This window comes from Mirounga angustirostris, unplaced genomic scaffold (genome assembly GCF_029215605.1).
Source record: "Mirounga angustirostris isolate CCGP_5_RB_7025 unplaced genomic scaffold, mMirAng1.0.hap1 SCAF_9, whole genome shotgun sequence".
In the NCBI taxonomy this organism is placed as follows: domain Eukaryota; kingdom Metazoa; phylum Chordata; class Mammalia; order Carnivora; family Phocidae; genus Mirounga; species Mirounga angustirostris.
Window position 1 is genome coordinate 96,382,442 of NW_026991717.1, and position 23,947 is coordinate 96,406,388.

Consider the following 23,947-nt stretch of genomic DNA (forward strand, 5'->3'; position numbering starts at 1 on the left):
TTTCTATAAACCAAATGTCTAACGTTACAGGTATCATAGGATACAGAATGAGCAATTGGTCCCAGTATCAGAGGCTTTTTAAAGAGACATCTAATCTAACAAATCTGCCTTAAGTATCAAGAAATCTTGGCCAGGACCTCACTGAAAACCTCTTAATTAATACATTACCCAAAACCCATTTGACAAGTATCTGCTATCTTCAAGCACCTGTAACCAATATCCCCAAATGACAGTGGTTTGTATTGAGGGGAGGATATGTGAATATGAGGGGGGAGTTAGGGGATGTCTTGAAATTGCTACCAAGGAGGCATTCAAATCCATATACATCAAATATTTTCTATAGACTAAATAATATTCCCTAGCCTATTTTTCCAATGTATATAAAAATATCTGTGATAAATACAAATTAAAAACAGTTCTGAACTCACCACAGCTTTGACTATATATACATATATATTTTCTAAAGATTTTTTTTTTAAAGATCTTATTTATTTGAGAGAGAAAGAGAGAGCAAGAGCACAAGCGGGGGGAGCAGCAGAGGGAGAGGAAGAAGCAGGCTCCCCGCTGAGCAGGGAGCCCAATGCGTGGCTCGATCCCAGGAACCTGAAATCATGACCCAAGCCGAAGGCAGCTGCTCAACCAACTGAGCCACCCAGGCACCCCTACTTTTTAAAGATTTTATTTATTTATTTGACAGAGAACTGGAGAGAGAATGAGAGAAAGCACAAGTGGGGGGAAGGGCAGAGGGAGAGGGAGAAGCAGACTCCCCACTGAGCAGGGAGCCTGATGCCGGGCTCAATCCCAGGACTCTGAGATCATGACCTGAACTGAAGGCAGATGCTTAACCAACTGAGCCACCCAGGCGCCCCGACAATATATATTTTCTTAATTAGAGGTTGAGAATCAGTCAGGGGTAATACTCAACAGAAGATACCACAAAGATGTATTATTGCTTATCAATAACTTTTAATATTATTTGAAAGGAAATCTGATTTTATCAGAGTATTTTTACTTGTACACACATTAATATATATGTGTATGTACAAGTACACACACGTACATGCATATACTAACATAAACCATGCTATATAAATACTATATAAATACACCAATACCTTATAAGGTATTATTCATGATAAAGAACTTCCCCAATGTTTAATTTTTTTTTTTTTTTTTTTTACTACCTTCAATGAAGGATGGATTTTGTCCACAGGGAGTAAGAGAGGATTTCTTCGTTTTCGTTTTTCTATGGCAGATTGTGCATCAGCAATAGCCCATTTATCAATTGGATGAGGAAAGGTCTTTTGAACACGTTCCTGTTCAGATCACAGCAGTACTATTGTTAATAGAAGTGTTCGTAACAGAAAATTCATACAAAACTAAATTTTATCATCTTTAACCCTAGCAGATAATAGTGACATATGTTCTGATTCCTGTAATAACTAATTTTTTTAAAAAAAGGATCAACAGTACTCTCAAGATTTTTCCACGTAATTCCCATGAGTAAAGAAAAAGGTGAAATTTAAACAGAAAGCTTGTAAGCATAAGCATAATTAGGATGGAACGAGAACTAGGAAAAAGTAGTAACATTAGGAGAGATGAAAACCAGCATGAAATACTCACCAGTGATTTTATAATAAGGTTCCTAGGGTTAAAATTATTTACCTAGCAGAAGCGGTTAATTCATTATTAATAATTATTATGCAGTCACTCTCCTTGCTGACCTTGGAGCTTCAAATATAGAGAAGAATTTTAAAAAGAAGAGATGTCATGTACCTTTTAAAGGTTCAAGTAGGTGACAAAGCTCAGAACAGCTTAAGGAAATACATCCCCTGGCAAAAACAATCTAAGCCTTTTAGGTTACTATTATGGCTCATCTAATCTAAATTTTAACCAGTGGTTCGCATGAATAATGAGAACTAATGATAGGTGAATCAAACTCCAATTTTTAGCGGGACTTCCTGTTTTTTAAAATTATGTTCTCATCTTTTAGCATATTTAGCTATTGAGAAGTATGCTTTTTTTTATACTTAATGTCGTCGAGCTGAGAGTAGGGAAACAAATGCTTTAATTCCAAGAGTTCCTAAAAGTCTTAATAGCCCAATTACTCCAAATTAAGATTTTCCTTCAGACTAGAAGTTGTTGCTTTATTACAGAAACAATTTTCAAAAGAAAGGTGATGTAAACAGTATAGTACCAAAGTAATTTTTGAAAGCTGTACTGATGGGTATTTCTAAAAACCTAAAAATACTCCTATGTAAACTGAGCCAAAACAAATTATTTTAGCACTAATTCACACAATTTTTTAGAGGTGTGTCTGTATATTAATCAAACAGTAAATAGCCTTAAGATTTTTACTAGTCCTTTACTGAACCAGTATTTATATGCAGTACAATGCACAGATCTTAAGTATACAATTCAATGTTTTGAAAAATGCTTACACCTGTGTAACCATCACTTTAATAAAGATACAGAATATTTCTATCATCTCCATCTCCACACTCATAGGCAGCCACCATTCTGATTTCTATCACCATTAATTTTAGCTGTTTCTGAACTTCACAGAAATGTATCGTATCATATGTACTCTCTGAGGTCTGGCTTTTTTTGTTCTATATGATGTCCATGAATTATAGCCATGTTATCACACATATCAGTAGTTCATTCTTTCATTTTATTGCTGAGTAGTATTCCATTTTATAAATGAACCACAACCCGTTTATTCATTTTCTTGTTGATAGAAATTTGAGTTGTTTCCAATTTTTGGGTATTATGAATAAAACTGCTTGGACATACATAAGTCTCTTGTGAACATATATTTTCATTTCTCTAGTTAAATACTTGGGAGTAAAGCTGCTGGGTCATAGGCTAGATATACCATATGTTTAACTTTATAAGAAACTGCCGAACAATTTTCCAAAGTGGTTATACCATTTTACTCTCCCACTGGCAATGTGTAAGAGTTCTAATTATGCATTTGGTGTTATTAGTCTTTAGTTTTGTCCCTTGAAAGGGGTGTGAAATGGTATCTCAATATGGTTTTAATTTCTATTTCCCCGTGACTTAAGAGCTTGAAGGGCACCTGGCTGGCTCAGTCAGTGGAGCGTGCAACTCTTGATCCTGGGTTGAGTTTGAGCCCCATATTGGATGTAGAGATTACTTAAAAATAAAATGGAAAAAAAAAAGAGCTTGAGCACTTTTCATGTGCTTATTGGTCAATACCACATCTTCTTTCTATGAAGTGTCTGTTCAAGACTTTTGCCCATTTGGGGGAGGAAGGTGTCTTTTTATTACTGATTTGTAGAAGTTAACATTCTGGATACAAATCCTCTGTAAGGAATATATATCACAAACATTTTCTCCTGGTTTGTGACTTATACCTTTTTCATTTTCTTATTAATTTTATTCTTTAATACTTATTGTGTTTTGAGTCCTCTGTAAAAAAAAAATATTTGGTTAACCCCAGGTTAAGAAGATATTCTTCTCCATTCTCTCCTACAACTTTATAGTTTCAGCTTTTATGCTTAAGACTATGATGCATCTTGAATTAATTTTTATGTGAAATAGGTTTCAAGGGTTTTTCTCTCATAAATTTACCCAGTTAGTTTAGCATTTTTTTTTTTTGCTTAAACACCTTCCTTTCCCCATTGATTTGCTTTGCTATCTTTGTTGAAAATGAACTCAGCACATATTCCACATAAGATTTCAATGGTTTTAGTTTCCATAATGATTTAGAATGATATAGATTAAAAAATTAATTTGTACAATGGTTCAGTGACTTTTTGAAATATCAAAATAGTTTTTACCTCCACATCTTGAACAGTCCTTGGTTGAGCCATGCATAATTTATTAAGCAGCTGAAAAATCAGCTCTTCAATATAATAGAGAGACTCTTCATTAGCGGAGAGATTGGGATGTACTTGCTCCTGAACCTTTAAAAAAAAGTCTCAGTTAAAGAACAGGCAAAAATATTTATGACAAATCTCAGAAAATCTTATTTTACAATTATTAACATTTTACTAGAATAGTTATTCAAATACAGACATAAAACACAAGAAGTGGGGGGAAAACCCACCTCTAATTGTTGGTGTCTGTAAACTTTTCTTAACCCACAGAGCAGAAAGTAATAGAAAACTTTAGTCTAAGATCTACTTTTGTAAAAAAAACAGAACAAAAACCTATAGATTTTAATATAGAATATTTTTTTAATTATCCAGTTCAAAATAGCTTCTAATTTCCATTATGATTTCTTCTTTGACCTTTAGAATTTAGAAGTATATTTCTTAATTTCTAAACATACGGTATTTTAAGTTCCCTTTTTTACCGATTTCTAGAATAATTGCACTGTGGTTAGAAAACATACTTTCTAAGAGTTCAACTTTTTAAAATTTGTTGAGACTTGCTTTTATAGCTCATTATATGGGACTAGATGGCTTTACTGACAAACTTAAACATTTAAGAAAGAAACTGGAAAAACAACAAAATAGATTTCCCAACTTATTGTGAGACTAGCCTTGATATAAAAACTCAAAAAAAAGATGAAAATTATAAGCCATTTTTACTCATCAGCCTAGAAATAAAAGCCTCAGTAAAATATCAACTAAATTCCATAATACATATAAAAAAAAATGTGACCAACCAAGTGGGTTTATCTCAGGAATGTAAAGTTAATTTAATGTTGGAAAATCAAACAAAATAATTCACCATGCTAACAGATTAAAAAAGAAAAGTAATATGATATCAATGATTTAGTAAAAAAAAGCATCTAAAAAACTCAACATTCATTCATAATAAAATCTCCTAGTGAACTTAATTTAGTAAAAGGATATCTACAAAAAGCCTATAATAAACATTATAGTCAATGGTGAAATACTGAAAGCTTTCTTTTTGGTATCAGGAAAAAGGCAAGGATACTCGCTATATCATTTCTATTCCATATTGTACTGGAGGTCCTGGATAGGGCAGTCCAGCAAGAAAAAGAAGTAAAAGTGCAAGAATTAGAAAGGAAAAGATTTACAGATGATTTGATTGCCTACTATGATAGTTAATTTTATGTGTCAATTAGCCTGGGCCACAGGGTGCCCAGACATTTGGTTAAACATTATTTCTGAGTGTATCTATGAGGGTTTCTGGGTAAAATTAACATTTGAATTGGTAGACTGAGTAAAGCAGACTGCCCTCCCCAATGTGAGTGGACCTGCCTGAATAAAAAAGGCTGAGCAAGAAAGAATTCTTTCTCTCTGCCAGTCTTTGAGCCAGGATTTTGGTCTCCTGCCTTAAACTAGGACTTGGTCTAGGACTATACCACCAGCTCTCCTGGGTCTCCAGCTTACTGACTGCAGATTTTGGACTCCTCTACCTTTATTAGAGAGAGACAGAGAGAGGGAAAAGAGAGAGAGAGAGTATGCGTGTGTTTCTGTTTCTTTGCAGACACCAGACTAATATACCCATGAAGCAAAATCAAAATATTGTACAGATAAATTATTTTTTTAAAAGATTTTATTTATTTGAGAGAGAGAGAGTGCACAAGCAGGGGGAAGGGCAGAGGGAGAGGGAGGGAGAGAATCTCAAGCAGACTCTGCGCTGAGAGGAGCCTGAGGCAGGGCTTAATTCCACAACCCTGAGATCATGGCCTGAGCTGAAATCAAGAGTTGGCCACTTAACCAACATGCCCAGGCACCCCAAATTATTTTAATTCATAAAAAAATAAAATTTTATTTCTGTGGAACACAACAAAGATGAAAAATAAAAATCTTAAATAATATCATTTACAATGGAATAAAAAATAGATCATGTACCTTGAAATACATCTTAACAAAAGAAGTATAAGACCCTTGGGGGAGAAAACTATAGACTCTGAGAGGAATAAAAGATCCTAATAAATGAAATATAATAGCATGTTCATGAATTATCAGACTTAATATTGTAAGTATATCAATTCTCAAACTGATCCACAGACTTAAAATCACAGTCAAAACCAAAAAGTCTGTTTGCTGAAATTGACAAGATAATTTCAAAACTTACATGGAATTGCAAAAGGCTAAGAAAATCAGGCACTTACTCAAAGAAGTAGAAGTACTTGCTGTAATCGTTACTGGGATTTATTACAGAGCTACAGTAAGAATGTGATATTGTTATAATGACAGAAAAACAGACCAATGGAAAAGAAGAGAGAATACAGAAACAAGCCCATAAATATACAGACCCTTGATTTACAACTAAGCTAGTACTACAGGGTATGAGGGTGTGGTCATGGGAAGGCGAGGAAACATATAAATAGTGAACAACTGGATACTCATATGGAGAAGAATTATACTCAACTCCAATTCACACTGTACACAAACAACAATTCTAGCTGGATATTTTAGAACTATTACATAAAGACCTAATAAACTGGTAATATGAAACAAGATATTATCTTCATGACTCAGGATAGGAAAGGATTTCCTAAACAAGACACAAAAATTACTATCCAGAAAGGAAAGGACTGATAAACATAACTTTAAATTAAAAATGAAAACTTAAGTTCAACAAGACCTTTAAGGAAGTGAAAAGACAAGTTAGCACTGGAGAAGATTTATGTGACACATAAAACAAAATGGCTCATATCCAGAACATATAAAGAACTAGAAAAAAAAATGATAAAAATCCCAATACAGGGGCACCCGGCTGGCTCAATTGGTGGGAGTATGCAACTCTTGATCTTGGGGTTGTGAGTTCGATGCACATGTTGGGCATGAAGCCTACTTAAAAAAAAAAAAATCCCAGTAGAAAAAAAAGGGCAAAAAAACCAAATCAGCACTTCACAAAAGAAATTCAAACGACCAATAAGAACTCTAGCTCTTTGGTAATGAGAGAAGTGCAAATTAAACCACAATGAAAACTATTACCCACCCATCACAGAGCAAAACTAAAAAGCCTGGTAATACTAAGCGTTAGTGATTATGTAGAACAATGGGAACTCTCAACACACTGCCACTGGAGTGCAAAATGGCTCAATCATTTTATTTTTATTTTTTATTTTTTTGGCTCAATCACTTAAAAATTTTGCCATTATCTACTAAAGTGCAAGATATGCAATACTCTATAATCAATAATATTGTGAAAACTTTGTATGTTAACAGATGGCAACTAACCTATTGTGGAGATCACTTCATAAAGTATATATACCTAAAACTAAGACAATACTGTATGTCATTCATACTTCAATTTAAAAAATCAAAAATTTAGGGGCGCCTGGGTGGCTCAGTCATTAAGCGTCTGCCTTCGGCTCAGGTCATGATCCCAGGGTCCTGGGATCAAGCCCCGCATCGGGCTCCCTGCTCCGCGGGAAGCCTGCTTCTCCCTCTCCCATTCCCCCGCTTGTGTTCCCTCTCTCACTGTGTCTCTCTCTGTCAAATAAATAAATAAATATTAAAAAAAAAAAAAAAATCAGGGCGCCTGGGTGGCTCAGTTGGTTAAGCAACTGCCTTCAGCTCAGGTCATGATCCTGGAGTCCCGGGATTGAGTCCCACGATGGGCTCCCTGCTCAGCAGGGAGTCTGCCTCTCTCTCTGACCCTCCCCCCTCTCATGCTCTCTATCTCATTCTCTCTCTCAAATAAATAAATAAAATCTTTAAAAAAAAAAAATCAAAAATTAAAAAAAAGATATGCATACCCTATGACCCAGCAATTCCACTGCTGGAGATATGTCTGTTTAGAGCTATGCAGTCCAACACAGCGAACACCAGCCACATATGGCTACTGAGCACCTAAAATGTAGCCCTACTGGAATAAAATGGGCTTTAAGTGTAAAATACATGCCAGATAGCAAAGATTTAGTATAAAAAAAAGAATGTCAAATATCTCAATGTTTATATTGATTATATGCTAAAATGATCAGATTTATTAGTTAAATAAAATATATTATTAAAATCAATTTCATGAGTTTCTTACTTTTTTAATATGGCTGTGAGAAAATTTAAAATTACATATGTGATTTACATTATATTTCTATTGGATAGCACTGTTCTAGAGAAATAAATAAGCACACAGATTTCCTAGAAGACATGTATAAGAAGTCTCCTAAGTAACATTATTAGTGATACCTCCCAACTAGAAACTCAAATATCTTAAGAGTGGAATAAATCGGGGCGCCTGGGTGGCTCAGTCATTAAGCGTCTGCCTTCGGCTCAGGTCATGATCCCGGAGTCCTGGGATCGAGCCCCGCATCAGGCTCCCTGCTCCGCAGGAAGCCTGCTTCTTCCTCTCCCACTCCCCCTGCTTGTGTTCCCTCTCTCGCTGTGTCTCTCTGTCAAATAAATAAATAAAATCTTAAAAAAAAAAAAAGTGGAATAAATTGTAGTATGTTCATACAATGGAATACAGGAAAAAAACTGAGTAACTATAGCTAACTAAAATGTGGCTATATCTTCGAAATAATGTTGGCAGAAAGCTGCCAGACAAGAAGAATACATACAATGGAATTCCACTTCAAGATCAGACAAAATTAAGCTGTAACACTTAGAGACACATGTTTAAATGGTAAAACTATAAAAGAAAAAGGCAGTGATTACCATAAAAATGGTTATCTTTGTATATTTATGTTTTATGCATTTTTGATTGTTTTACTACTTCACCATAAATAAGTTTAAAAAGTTGGAGAATCATCTAGCAAACAGAAAATGGAAGGATAAAATTCCAATAAAATAAGTCAAAAGGGCCCCGCTAGTCCCCAGCTAATAAACGAAATTAAAATGTTAGAACCCTGGAGACAAACAGAATATCCTACAAGCTTAGGGTGAAGGGAAGAAGCGGGTCATATACAATGTGGACATTAGACTAGATCCAGACTTCAACTGTAACACTAGAAGCTAGAAGGCAGATTTCCAACTTAGAAGAAGTTCCTAACAAACTATCAATCAAATGTCATGGTAAAATGAAGACATGCTTAGACATAACAGGTCAAAAATTTTTCTCTTTCATGCACCCTTTCTCATTAAGATTTTATAGTTTAACTGTACTACAGTAAAACAAGAGAAAAATATAGTATATAAGAAATAAAGGAATCAAGGCCAAAGGAGTACCCAGGATAAAGTGAAGGGAAATTATGAGACATGTACAACAAACATAAGGTCACCAGTCCAGACTAGAGAAGATCAGAAGATTTTGGGAGAAGCTGTCTCAAGAAGATGAAACTGAGGGGTGCCTAGCTGGTTCAGTCGAAGAGCTTGAGACTTTTTTTTTAAGATTTATTTATTTATTTTAGAGAGAGAAGGACATCATGAGCAGGAGGGGCAGAGGAAGAGGGAGAGAGAATTTCAAGCAGACTCTGCGCTGAGCACAGAGTGGAGCCCACATGACACTTGATCTCACAACCTTGATCTCATGTACCCCAAGCATGTGACTCAATCTCATCAGGGTCATGAGTCTGAGCCCCACATTGGGTGTAGAGATTACTAAAATAAATAAATAAAAACTTTAAAGAAGATTAAATTGATAAGAGCATCTGATGGATCTAAAAGTCTTAAGAGGATATTTAGACAACTGGTAGCGAGTTTAAGCTTGAATTAGTCACTTCCAGTAGAAAACTACACAAACAAAACAAGACAATTACTAACTCCAGTAAAAGGTTAGGTAGGAAAGAAAAAGTGGTTTACCTATAACAGCATTCACAGTCCTAATAATGTAAACTTTGAATACTGATCCAAACAAAACGAAGATATAACCATGGCATGGCGGGGGGGGGGGGGGGGGAGTGAAGCAGGAAGTATGTATATATAAGGTGTGTATGATTGGAGGGAGGAAATATATATGTGTATAAAAGAATATTAGGGGCACCTGGGTGGTTCAGTCAGTTAAGCACTGACTATTGATTTCCGCTTAGGTCATATTCTCAGGGTTGTGAGATCGAGCCCCGCTTGGGCTCCACGCTCAGTGCAGAGTCCGCTTGAGATTCTCTCTCTCCCTCTCCAACTGTCCCTCCCCCGGCTCATGCACTCCCGCTCTCCAAAATAAATAAAAACTTAAGAAAAAAAAAGAATATTAAATCTTTACCTTCCATGGTAGGACGTTAACAGATAATGGCCAAAACAGAAAAATCAAGAAATAGCAATTTTTTTCCTTAGAGATACAGAACACTGAAGTGAATCACTTGGAAAAGTTAAAAGTGACTGTCTCTGGAAAGCAGAAAATTTTGTGAATGGGAGGAGGTACTGCTATTTTTCTTATGAGCCTTATAAAGTTAGTTATCTTTCTATTTGCAGGAATAATTTTGATAAAATATACTAACTTATAAAGAAACATAATATGAACTGGGAAAGTGGGGAAAAAAGGAGGATACATAAAACTAGAAATAACAAATATTACTTTTTTAAGGACTTTGTAAAAGAAGAGTTTAAAGTAAAGCAGTTATGTTTATAAAGGACCAACATCCAAAAAGCCAGGCTTTATAATATTTCTTTATAAATTCAAAATAGATTTTGGAGAAAACAAATATTTTCTCTTACCTCCTGCACTTCTTTAACATGACAAGAAAGTTAATTACTTCTTACCATATATTTCTATTAGATCAATAGAATTAAAAGACTCTTCTTTTTTAATAAAAAGAAAAGCATTTACACTGGAAGTTTAGCAATGGCATTCATAAGGCTGTTTCTTATAACATCCCTCCACAAAAGCCAAGTGCCCTACTCAGTGAAAGTGACTGTGCATGAGAATTAAGATAATGTCTAACTGGGATGGATTTTTTTTTTTAAGATTTTATGTATTTATTTGACAGAGAGAGACACAGCGAGAGAGGGAACACAAGCAGGGGGAGTGGGAGAGGGAGAAGCAGGCTTTCCGCCGAGCAGGGAGCCCGATGCGGGGCTCGATCCCAGGACCCTGGGATCATGACCTGAGCCGAAGGCAGATGCTTAACAACTGAGCCACCCAGGTGCCCCGAATGGATTTTTTTCCCTGTGATTATGATTTTGGTAAATAACCTGCAAAGCAACTTTAACACTGAGCATCAAAATTTCTTATGCCACACTTCTTAAAGTAATTGCAAATATGAAAAGTCATAAAAACAAATAGATAGTGTTAAAATCCCACATATAAATACTAACAATGGAAGATAACCATACTTTGTACTTGTACAGTATTTACTATCTCAGCACCCTAAGAGACAGTAAACAAAATTACATCAGAACTAACCTACCTTATTTTTCTGAAAGACTAGTCAGAAAAAGAGCAATTAAAATAATTTTCAGTCTTTAACAGTAGAGTAACAAGTCAGACCTGTATTTTAGTTACACCATATTTTCAAATTGCCAGAAGGTATTTCCTTATACATACACTGTAAAAAGAATAGTCGTGATACTATATATAGATCCATGTATACACACATAAAAATATTAAACTTTAAATTATCTTATACCAAGATAAACACTAGATTTGACAAGTTTCAGAAGTGTTATTTCCTAATTTATATTTTCCAGTTCTCCATATTCACAATCAAATAAAAAATCTTGCCAGTGCATTTGTTTGATCAATTAACATTTGAGGTTTTGGTATAATGTAGAAATAAATCTCTCTGGCTACATGGTATGACATTTATTTATGCCAAACTGTTCATTCTATTGCCAAAATTTTTGCAAGGATGCAAATGTCTCAAACATCAATTAAGAATACTGGAAGTTTTGTTGTTGTTATAAAAGAGTTAAAATTCAGTTTAAAAAAAAGCAACAAATTTCATTCTAAGAATATACACAATCAACTACAAAATACTGCTGACATGTATTACGATGGCTAAAATTAAATTAAGTATCAAATGTGGGCAGGAAGAACTGGAACTCTCAGACTTTGCTGGTGGGAATGTAAAACTGTACAACAGTTTGAATGGGAAAGTTTGATAATTACTTAAAAAATTAAACATACACCTATCTGATCCAGCCACTCTTTGGTAATTATCCAAGAAAAAAGGAAACATATGTCCATACAAAGACTTGTACCTAAATATTCACAGCAGTTTCATTTGTAATAGCCAAGATCTGAGAATCAAAGGTACATTAATAAAGAGATAAACAGTGGTATATCCACACAATGGAATACTACTGAGCAATAAAAAGGAGTGAACTATTAATATATGACACAAAATGGAGGAATTGCAAAATAATTACGCTGAGTCAAAGAAGCCAGAAAAAAAAAAAAAGAGTATATATTGTATGATTCCATTACTACAAAACTCTAGAAAATGCAATCTACAATAATGGAAAGCAGATCAGTAATTGCTTGGGTACAAGAAATGGGGAAGGAGGGAGAATTAAAGAGAGTCAGAGTCGGGTGCCTGGGTGGCTCAGTTGGTTAAGCGACTGCCTTCGGCTCAGGTCATGATCCTGGAGTCCTGGGATCTAGTCCCGCATCGGGCTCCTCGCTCAGCGAGGAGTCTGCTTCTCCCTCTGACCCTCCCCACCTCATGCTTTCTCTCTCTCTCAAGTAAATAAATAAAATCTTAAAAAAAAAAAAAAAAAGAGAGTCAGAGTCAAGAGGAAATCATGGGGCTGAAGGATATATTCAGTATTTTTATTGTGATGGCTTCACTGAAATATACATACATAAAAACTTATCAAACTGTATTCTTTAAATATGTACAGTTTATTATGTGTCAATTATACTCCCAATTAAGTTTTAAAAAATAATATAAACATATAATATTCTAAGGTAGCAATTTTTTTACTAGGATGTATAATGAAACCACAGCTGCACACTCTCAACTCTTCAAGGTCAGAACCATTTCTTATGTTTTTGGTTTCCTCCTATTTCCCCACCCCTTTATTACTAACACACAGGTAATCTAGTGCCATGCTTTGTATAATGAATGCACTCAGTAAATACTTGTTCAAAAATAAATTCACGGTATCAAACAGATTTCTTGGCCTCACTGAAATCTGGGGACTGGGAAAAATTGAGAACTCCATAAAATTTGCTTTAATTTCACTGGATATGTACCAGGAGACTCAGTTATTCCATGTAACATTAAGCATGGGGAGATTCCCACTCAATGCTCAATTCCCACTGACTTTTAATATTCGCTTCTCACTTAGATTCAGCACTCTTAATTAGGAACTTTCTGGAGGGGTTTTAAATGTAAGTTTATTTAAAAAGGAGGTAAGTACAGGCCAAGTATCTCACTCTATTTAGCTTAATATTAGGTGAGGGTTTACCATAAAATAATCAAAACATGTAGAGAAGACTATTAGTGGAGGCTAAAATTTTTGTCATTAAAATTTTCCTTGAATGGAATGAAATGGTATATGATCTGTAAGTACATTCCCAAAGAGGCAGGCCATTAGCCTGTAAAGCCAAGAAAGCGCAGGCTAAATCAATGGGTTCCCAACTTATTCCAGTGGCAAAGCATTTGGAAGTCACAGTGCTCTTAGCAGAATATGAAATTACTAAGAGATTAATATTACATCATAGAGAGGAGTATTATTAGTAAAAATGACTATAAAACTGGAAACTACAGGCACACATTTGTAAGAAAAAACAAAAAGTATCATAAACTCTTTTTCCTATAAAACCTCTCTCTCTCTCGGGGCGCCTGGGTGGCTCAGTCATTAAGCGTCTGCCTTCGGCTCAGGTCATGATCCCAGGGTCCTGGGATGGAGCCCCGCATCGGGCTCCGTGCTCAGCAGGAAGCCTGCTTCTCCCTCTCCCACTCCCCCTGCTTGTGTTCCCTCTCTCGCTGTGTCTCTCTCTGTCAAATAAATAAAATCTTAAAAAAAAAAATTAGGGGCACCTGGGTGGCTCAGTCATTAAGCGTTTGCCTTGGGCTCAGGTCATGATCCCAGGGTCCTGGGATCAAGCCCCTCATCAGGGTCCCTGCTTTGCGGGAAGCCTGCTTCTCCCTCTCCCACTCCCCCTGCTTGTGTTCCCTCTCTCGCTGTGTCTCTCTCTGCCAAATAAATAAATAAAATCTTAAAAAAAAAAACCTCTCTCGTTCATTTGTTTTACAATCTTCCATTACACACTAGCAAGTAAACAGCAGTAGGCACCATACCATAGACTTAAGAAAAACTTGTGAGCAAAAAATAAAATTGAAATTGAAAAAAATTAATACTGGCTTTTTTCCCCTGTGAACTAGGAAAAGATCACTATTCTAAATATGCTTTATTCAAAGTTTAAGACTCCCTGAGCCAAATACCCACTTCCTTCAGCATACTATCAAAACTACCATACATACTTTTTTTTTTTTTTTTAAGATTTTATTTCTTTGACAGAGAGAGACACAGTGAGAGAGGGAAGACAAGCAGGGGGAGTGGAAGAGGGAGAAGCAGGGTCCCCGCTGAGCAGGGAGCCCGATGCGGGGCTCGATCCCAGGACCCTGGGATCACGACCCGAGCCGAAGGCAGACGCTTAACGACTGAGCCACCCAGGCGCCCCATACGTACTCTTTCTTAAAGAACATCTACCACAGGGGTGCCTGTGCGGCTCAATTGGTTAAGTGTCCAACTCTTGATTATTGGCTCAGGTCGTGATTTCAGGGTCATGGGACCGAGCCCCATGTCGGGCTCCCCACTCAGTGGGGAGTCTGCTTGAGATTCTTTCTCCCTCTCCCCCAGCCCCTCCCACCACTCACACACACGTGCTCTCACTCGCTCTCTCAAATAAATAAAGAAATGTTTAAAAAACAAAAAAAAAAAGATCATCTGCCTGACAAGGTACCTGCACTCAAGGAGAAAACAGGTTCTCCTTTCCCACCTCTTCTTCCCAACTGCCCCCCTCCCACTTTACTGAAGAAAGGCAGATCTTTACTCTGATCTCACTATGGTGTGCTGCTCTGGGCAGGGGGCAATAAAAAAATAATAAATCTAGGACACCAAACAAAGAGACAACTACAAATATTTTTCATTTAAGTACGTTGCTTCTTCCATCCCCTAGCCTATTGTCAAAAAACACAGCCTTACTAAGAAGAAAAACATAACGAAAACAAAGAAAAGAAAGCATCTTTAAGAAAAACTAAAAGGTGGGAGCCTGGGCGGCTCAGTCAGTTAAGCATCTGCCTTCAGCTCAGGTCATGATCCCAGGGGCCTGGGATGAGTCCCACATCAGGCTCCCTGCTCAGCGGGGAGTCTGCTTCTCCCTCTACCCCTCCCACCCTGCTCGTGATCTCTTACTCTCTCTCAAATAAATAAAATTATTACAAAAAAAAAAATACTAAAAGGCAACATTACTTTATTTCACTCAAAAGAAAAAATTCAAAGCAAGTTTTCACACCTTAACTATTTTTTTATCTTACAATTAGAATTCAGAAGTGAGATGGTTGGCATGTGACATGTATTAAGACATTCATTTGACCTGGAAAATTAAGTCAGACCTTGTCTCAAATAAGATAAATATGATGAGGTTGATTGGCTTGAAAATTAAAACTAACCTTACCGATTTGGTTATATGGTGAATATTTTACATTAAATGAATGAGTGTGGTAGGCAGAATTCTAAGGTGGCCCCTAGGATTCCCACCCCTTGATGTACATGCTCTGTATACGCCTTTTTTTTTTTTTAAAGATTTTATTTATTTATTTGTGAGAGAGAATGAGAGACAGAGAGCACGAGAAGGAGGAGGGTCAGAGGGAGAAGCAGACTCCCCGCTGAGCAGGGAGTCTGATGCGGGATTCGATCCCGGGACTCCAGGATCATGACCTGAGCCGAAGGCAGTCACTTAACTGACTGAGCCACCCAGGCGCCCTGTATACGCCTCTTCAGTGTGAGCAGGACTTGGAATATGATGGGATAGCACTCTTATGATCAAGTTACCATATAAGGCAAAACTGACTAAGGTCCCTAATCAGTTGTCTTCGAGTTAACTGAAACATTATCATCCTGGATAGGCCTGACCCAAATCAGGTGAGTCCTTTAAAAGCAGGTGCAGAGTACGAGATAAGAAACAGCAGCAGATGCATTCCTGTTGGCCTTGAAGAAGCAAATTGACATGTTATAGGGAGGGTCATGCGGCAAGGAATGGCAGCAGCCTCTAGGAGCTGAGGGTCTCAGACATACAACTGCAAGGAAATGAATTCTGCCAATAACTACATGAGCTTGGAAGAGGCTTTCAAATGAGACTGCAGCACCAGCCAAAACCTTGATTGAGACCCTAAGCAGAGAACCCAGCTAAACTGTGCCTAGACTTTTAATTTACAAAAACTGAGACAATAAACCCGTGTTGTATTAAACCCCTAAAGCTTATAATAATTTGTTAAGCAGCAACAGAAAATGAATACAATGAACTAGATATACAGCTCCAAGGATTCAATGAAAATATGTTTAAAGAACATGATAAGGTAAAATACATGTTATTAATAAATATCATCATAGCTAAAGTGTACTAAAGTTAATATTGTTCTCATTTTCCCAATCTTTCTTGGATATATTGGACTATAAAGTATCTCTAAGCAAAAAAGTAACAGTTATAATTATTAGTCTTTTGGCATGTCCTGGAAAACCTAGAAAATGGAAAAGTGAATAGCTCTGAAGACCAGGCAACAAATCATTCTGCAAGTCAGGTGGTTTCCAACTTTTTACTTTAAACAAAATTGCAGGAGAACCTAAATAAGTTACTGGCTGATATATCATTAAGACTAACTTTTTGATAGATAACAATTTTTGGCATATAATTTGAAAAAAGTTTAAAAAATGAGCTTGATTGCTTTAAATCTTTCTTCTATTTATGTTCACAAGGGTTCTCAGGGCTTATATCTACAGAAATGGGAAACAGGAATAGAAATGATGCTGAACTGTGATTCACTCCTGCAAGACCCTATCTCATTCTAGCAATAGTCACCCATGAAACATGAACTAATTTAAAAACAATGTAAACAGCCACATACATGTCACTGAATAATGCATATTCAACAAAGCTTTATAATTACTAATTTTTCAAAATCCATGACATGTATGTTCTTTTGATCAACTATGTCCTACTAGCAATTCACTCTAAAAGATTTTTTAAATTAATTAATTAATTAATTTATTTGGGAGAGAGAAGAGAGTGAGGGCATGAGAGCATGAGTGGGTGGGTGACAAAGGGGCAGAGGGAGAGGGAGAGACTCCCTGCTGAGCAGAGAGCCTGATGTGGGGCTCCATCCCAGGAACCCAGGATCACAACCTGAGCAGAGGGCAGACACTTAACAGACTGAGCCACCCAGGCGCCCTAAAAGAAAGAATTTGATGCTTCATGGTCATTGAAGAAATTTTTAAAAATTAAATATACAGCATTTTTGTTGTTGAGGAAAGTGTAAATATAAAGGAGGGATCAAAGACTTTTAAGCATAAACATATATTAAAATATAATTATGCAGAGGAAGTGGAATGAAAAGTTCACAGAGAAAAAAGAATAACGTAAAATTTCCAACTGTTAAAAAAGCACTTTAGGGGCGCCTGGGTGGCTCAGATGGTTAAGCGTCTGCCTTCGGCTCAGGTCATGATCCCAGGGTCCTGGGATCGAGTCCCGCATCGGGCTCCCTGCTCCTTGGGAGCCTGCTTCTCCCTCTGCTTCTCTCTCTCTCTCTCTGTCTCTCATGAATAAATAAATAAAATCTTTAAAAAAAAAAAAAAAAGCACTTTGTCGGGGCGCCTGGGTGGCTCAGCTGTTAAGTGTCCACCTTCGGCTCAGGTCATGATCCCAGGGTCCTAGGATTGAGCCCCACATCGAGCAAGCTCCCTGCTCGGCGGAAGCCTGCTTCTCCCTCTCCCACTCCCCCTGCTTGTGTTCCCTCTCTCGCTGTGTCTCTCTCTGCAAAATAAATAAAACCTTAAAAAAAAAAAAAAAAAAGCACTTTGTCCCATATGCAACGATATGGAGGAAGCTAGAAAGTATGCTAAGTGAAATAAGTCAGAGAAAGACAAATACCATATGATTTCACTCATATGTGGAATTTAAGAAACAAAACAAATGAGCAAAGGGGAAAAGAGAGAGAAACCAAGAAACAGATTTTTTTTTTTTTTAAGATTTTATTTATTTATTTGACAGAAAGAGCACAAGCAGGAAGAGCAGCAGGCACAGGGAGAGGGAGAAGACGTTTCCCTTGCTGAGCAGGGAGCCAGACGCAGGGCTTGATCTCAGGTCCCCAGGATCATGACCTGAGCTGAAGGCAGACGCCTAACCAACTGAGCCACTCAGGCTTCCCAAGAAACAGATTCTTAATTATAGAGAACTGATGGTTACCAGAGGGGAGGAAGATTGGGGGGATGGGTGAAATAGGTGATGGGGATTAAGGAGTGCACTTGTCATGATGATGTATGGAATTGTTGAATCACTATATTGTACACCTGAAACTAATACAACACTGTTATGTTACCTCGAATTAAAATAAAAACGTTTTAAAAAAAAGCACTTTGTCATGTATATTTTAAAAGGATCAGTGGTGGATATCAACATGCTATGGTATTTAGATTTCACCAGATGTATTTAAAAGACTGATGGGGGGGTGCCTGGGTGGCTCAGTCGGTTAAGTGTCTGCCTTCAGCTCAGGTCATGATCCCAGAGTCCAGGGATCGAGCCCTGAGTCAGGCTCCCTGCTCAGAGGAGAGTCTGCTTCTCCCTCTGACCCTCCCCCTGCTTGTGCTCTCTCTCACTCTCTCTCAAATAAATAAAATCTTTTATTTTATTTTATTTATTTATTTGACAGAGAGAGACACAGCGAGAGAGGGAACACAAGCAGGGGGAGTGGGAGAGGGAGAAGCAGGCTTCCCACCAAGCGGTGGATCATGACCTGAGCCAAAGGCAGACGCTTAACAACTGAGCCACCCAGGTGCCCCTCAAATAAATAAAATCTTAAAAAAATAAAAAATAAAAGACTAATGGAACTGTTTTACTTTAAAATATCAGTATTTAGAACACATAAAATTATATCTTCTGCAACTAACTGAACTTGAAGATGAACATTTTTAGATGTCAACATAAAAACATGCAATTAAAAAATTCTTTTGGGGATACATAGCAAAAAAGGTAAAAAAAAAAACAACCTCTAATTAGGAGAAAGAATCAAGACTCAATGTTGATGAGATCTGAACCTGATGTGAGATGGAAGGGAAGGGTGATGACCAGGTTTCTGGCTTGAATATTGAGTATATCGTTTATACTGGAGGTTGGGACAATAATAAACTTGGATTGGGTTATGTTGTGAACATCTACATAGGAATGTCCAGGAAGCAGGGGATGTAGTGGTTTTAAATAGGCTGCAAGAGGAGTCCTTTTCAAGATGATGTTTGTCTGAAGACTTAAAGAAGGTACGAGGACCAGTCATGTTTTTAATCTGCAGGAAGGCTGTTCTAGGCAGAAGAAACAGCAAGAACAAAAGCCCTGATGTCTACACATTAGAATGTATCTGTGGGTACAAGGAAGCCACTGTGGGGAAGGAGCAGAGCAAAAAAGGGAGAGAAGTATGAAGTCAGAGATGTATAAGCAACAGGCAGCATCAGAGTATAGTAACCTAGTGAGAGGACTTAGACTTTTATTCTGAGAAGCAATGAGAGTTTTGAACAAAGGAATGACAAGATATCGCTTATCTCTGCTGTGTTGAGAAAAGACTGAATGGGGCAAGGGCAGAAGAGAGGAGACCAGTTATAGGCTATTTTAGCACTCCAGGAGATTGGTGATGGCTTGGTCCCAGGTAGTAGAAGTGGAAGAGTAAGAAATGGTGGTTGAGTATACCTACAGTTTTTAAAGTAGAGCTGAACGATCTGCTGACAGATTAGACAAATTAGAAAGACAGGATTCAAGAACAACTCCAGATTTTTATTTGGAGCAACTAGAAGGATGCAGTAGCTAACCATTTACTGATAAAGGAAACACTACAAAAGGAGCAGGTTTTGGTGGGGAGAGAAGGAGCTCAGTAATGGTTGAGATGCCTATCACACATCCCTGTGGAAGTATCAAGAAAGAAGTTGGATACCCAAGCTCAGGAGAGAGGTCTGAGCCAGAGATAAAAATATGGAAATCATCAGATACAGATGACATGTGAAGCCATGAGGCTGGATGGGATCTCCAAGTGACTGTAAATAGAAACAGAAGTCCAAAAACTAAGCTCTGGGAAGGTCAGGATGATGTAGTTTGGGAGAAGAGGACTCAACAAGGGAGAGGACCTAAAAGTAATAGCCAGAGGGAGAAAACCTGCAGAGCTTGGTGTCCTGGAAGCCAAATAAGAAAAGGAGGAGTTCAACTGCCAAATACTGCTAATGGGTAGATTAAGAAAGAATTAGAAAGTGCTATGTAAGTAAGAGCTAATGTTTGAGTTTACAAAATGATTTAATGAAGAAAACAGGGAGAATGAAAATCTTACTTGGAAGAGACAATACTAGTGCTCGTATCTAGATCTTGATGTAATTTTGTGTTGCTTCATTTCTACACATTAAAATGTGAAGAGTAGGGGCGCCTGGGTGGCTCTGTCGTTGAGCGTCTGCCTTCGGCTCAGGTCATGATCCCAGGGTCCTGGGATCGAGCCCTGCATCGGGCTCCCTGCTCCGTGGGAAGCCTGCTTCTCCCTCTCCCACTCCCTCTCCCATTCCCTCTCTCGCTGTGTCTCTGTCAAATAAATAAATAAAATCTTAAAAAAGAAAAAAATGTGAAGAGTATAATGCGTTACACCTTTCAAAGATTTTCTGCTATCATATGTTCTTATAAATGTGACTACATGAGATAATGCTAAATCCATTAGTTCCATTAAAATTCCTTCCTGACTCAAACAGACAATGTAATCAAACTACTGTTCCCTTGAAAGAAAGGCCATGGTTAAAATAAAAGACATATACTTGATTTATATCAAGTGGTAACACAGGTAATGCTTTGGATAGTCAGCATAAAACACTTTAATGGAACATTATTGCTCCAAATATACCATACCAAAATTAAACTGAAAATAGAGGATGGCTACTAAATCATGGCTGACAGGGAGCTAAATGCAGCAAGTTAAAATGCATTCCTAATGCTCATCCAGTTCTGGCTGAACCCCTTGGGTCAGTTTGGGTCATTATTAGTTTGGAATAATTCCAAATGACTCCCTGGAGTTCTACTGTTATAGTCAGTGGCTTTAGGAAATCCAGAACAGGCCTGACATCACAAAAAAAAATCATAGGATATCCTATTCATTCCTAGCTTTCAGCTGGAGTGATCTTTTTAAAAAGCAATTTTGATCAAGTTAATCTAATTATTTTGTTACATAAATAACACTACAGGGCTTCCTACTCTCAGGTAGAAACCTTAACCTGGTCTACCAACTAGCCTCTTCATTTGGTCTTGGTTCTTTAAAACAAGTCATGTTCCTACCTTTCCCTCAGCCTTTCGCTCCCTTTTCTTTGTCTTGTTAATTCCTATTGATCTTTCAGATAATTGTTCTTTATTGTCTGTCCTTCCCAGGCCTCTCCCACACAGGCATTTAGAATGGAAGCTTTATGAGAGCAGGGGCCTTAAATACAACCTCAGTATCAGGAGTAGTGCAGGGCACCCATGAGGCACTCCGTAAATATTTGAATATATCCTCCAGAACGCAGCACAATGTTACTTCCCTAGAGAAGCCTTCCCTGACCCTCTTGTGTCAGTGACACAAATCTTATTTTCTCAAAGACCCTATACTTTTCTTCTGAGCCCCAGAAAGATTCAGAGCAGTCTTCGAAAATCGTTCCAAGAGACAGTACAAAGGCAGAAACACTAGAATCTTCCAGAGTTCACAAAAGCATTTCTAAACCAAAACCTCCTGCCTTCTTCTTCCTTGCCATAGACTGCTATTTAATTAATAGACATTGTCTCATACCTCTTACATTCTAAACAGATATCTAAGAGCAAACTGTAATGTTTGGGGGGGGGGGGGTCATATTTAACCTGAATTAGAGTCAGGAACAGTTCAACCAATTCTTTCTAACTCTCTTATGACATTTTAAACTACAGATAGACATTTTCTTTTCCACATTTAGCCTGGTGAAGAACACCCCACAGAAAATGCATCTACGAGGGAAACAACAGAGACTAAAAAACTTGATAAAATGATTTCAAGGCATGTTTCCCATACGTAAATTTTGCTTACACTGATTTTTTCAGCATACAATCAATAGCACAAACACAAAGCACCAAAGGCATTTCAAAGACACAGGTAATAAGCTGCATTTACAAGTATATCCCCCACTCTTTTTTCCTCTCAAGTAATATGATAGCTTCAGTCTTCTTGGGGAGTAGTGGTGAAGGCATTTATGTTTCTGGCTCTTTTAGGGAAGACACATAATTTAGCAGTAATGTTAACAATCCATGTATTATCCATTAGTAATGTCATTTCCCTCTGCTTTACCCTTTGTAGTTCTTTATGTATTTAAATGCTCTACCTGAAGTTGTTTTAAAAGTTAAAAAAAAAAAAAAGTTAAAGAACAACACATTTCTATTTCCAAAATTTTTTCATAAATATATATATTTTTTAAGATTTTATTTATTTATTTGACAGAGACACAGCAAGAAAGAGAACACAAGCTGGAGGAGTGCAGGAGGGAGAAGCTGGCTTCCCGTGGAGCAGGGAGCCCGATGCGGAGCTCGATCCCAGAACCCTGGGATCATGACCTGAGTGGAAGGCAGACACTTAACGACTGAGACACCTAGGCGCCCCTCCATAAATCTGTTTTTCAATGTTTGTGTTTCTATGTAGTGAAATAAATATTTAATGTTGGTTTAAAAAAACCCCGTGTTTTCAGGGTCAACAATGGTGACTTCACCATATAATCTGATTTTCATAAAAATTAGCCAAAACTTGAAAATAAACAGAAGAGATTACTAGGTATCTTTCAGTACAATGCTGTGCTCAAACCTTTGAATACTCTCTATTGACTGGGCTATGTTACAAACCTGTAAGATTAACATTGAGATTTTTGTCTGGTACAGATGCAAATAATTTCGTATCAGTGGAAAAGACAATCCAAAACTTACTGTTTCTATTCCTATAGGGTATTAACTAATTTTGTATCTAACCCAAGAATCTTATCTTAATATTCCTTTATTAAGTTGTCTATTAAATACCTACCTCCTAAAATTTTCATATGAAGTAGTTTTAACATTAACTTATGAGTTCCCCTATTAGGTAATAAGTTGAATCAAAATCACTGACACACGTTCGTTTATATTTGCATGAGTCATGATTTTACCTTTCAGAAAATTACACTTCAAGTTTTAGAGATTCCCCCAAGATGCCCAAGTAGAATCTGATAGAGCCAATTAAACTACATTGCTCTTTTCACACACACATATAGATATTCCTTACATAACTCTGAGCTCCTAATTGCTAGCTATCTCATCTATATAAACCAAAACCAAAAAGTTTAGAATGTTCAGTGTAGATGGTAAACACCTTTAGAGCATGGCTTTTATTCATCTTTATTTCATCTTAGTTCCAGCATGGTGCCAAGTACCTAAAATGTGTTCAATAAATGTTAATGTCAATTATATTTCAATTTAAAAAATACCCGGATAAAAATAAAGGGAAAAAAACTTAAATGAAGTATTCCACATGTTCAATGAAGGAAAAAGCCAACTGGAGGAGAAAAATCCTAGTAGTCCAATACTACTACTACTACTACTACTACTACTACTACTAATCCTAGTAGTCTTTATAACTATCTGTTAGCTGGAGGAAGGAAGCAAGCCAAGTTCTAGATGCTTTGACTGTAAAGACAGAGCCTCCCTCAAAATGGCAGGATTTCTCATTGTACAAAGGTATGGCTGGCAGGTACATACCAGAATGTAACACATCCTACAAAGGAAGAGTGAACCTTGAGCTCCTTATGAGCAATAACTCTTAGCAGGCACCATAAACCTAGATGTTGCAATACCACAAATACCCAGATGCCACAGTACTGGACATAATCCAGTTATTATTAACACCAAAAATTTTCCAAAAATATAAAAAATGTCTTCCATAGGAATATATCTCAATTCTGTAATAACAGTAAATTAATTA

The 23,947-nt window shown here is 37.1% G+C and overlaps 1 protein-coding gene across 5 annotated transcripts in view; it reads right to left on the minus strand.

Moving 5' to 3' along the window:
- SOS2 (SOS Ras/Rho guanine nucleotide exchange factor 2) overlaps positions 1 to 23,947 on the minus strand; it is an 89,039-nt gene that overhangs the window by 63,130 nt on the left and 1,962 nt on the right. For 4 of the 5 annotated variants that reach the window (XM_064571009.1, XM_045900804.3, XM_045900802.3 and 1 more), the window contains exons 2-3: positions 3,807 to 3,932; positions 1,185 to 1,316 (exon numbers count right to left, since the gene is read on the minus strand). In XM_064571009.1, coding sequence (XP_064427079.1) covers positions 1,185 to 1,316; positions 3,807 to 3,932 — 258 coding nt within the window. The remainder of the gene's footprint in view (positions 1 to 1,184; positions 1,317 to 3,806; positions 3,933 to 23,947) is intronic. The other variant, XM_054513694.2, reaches the window with a different exon arrangement.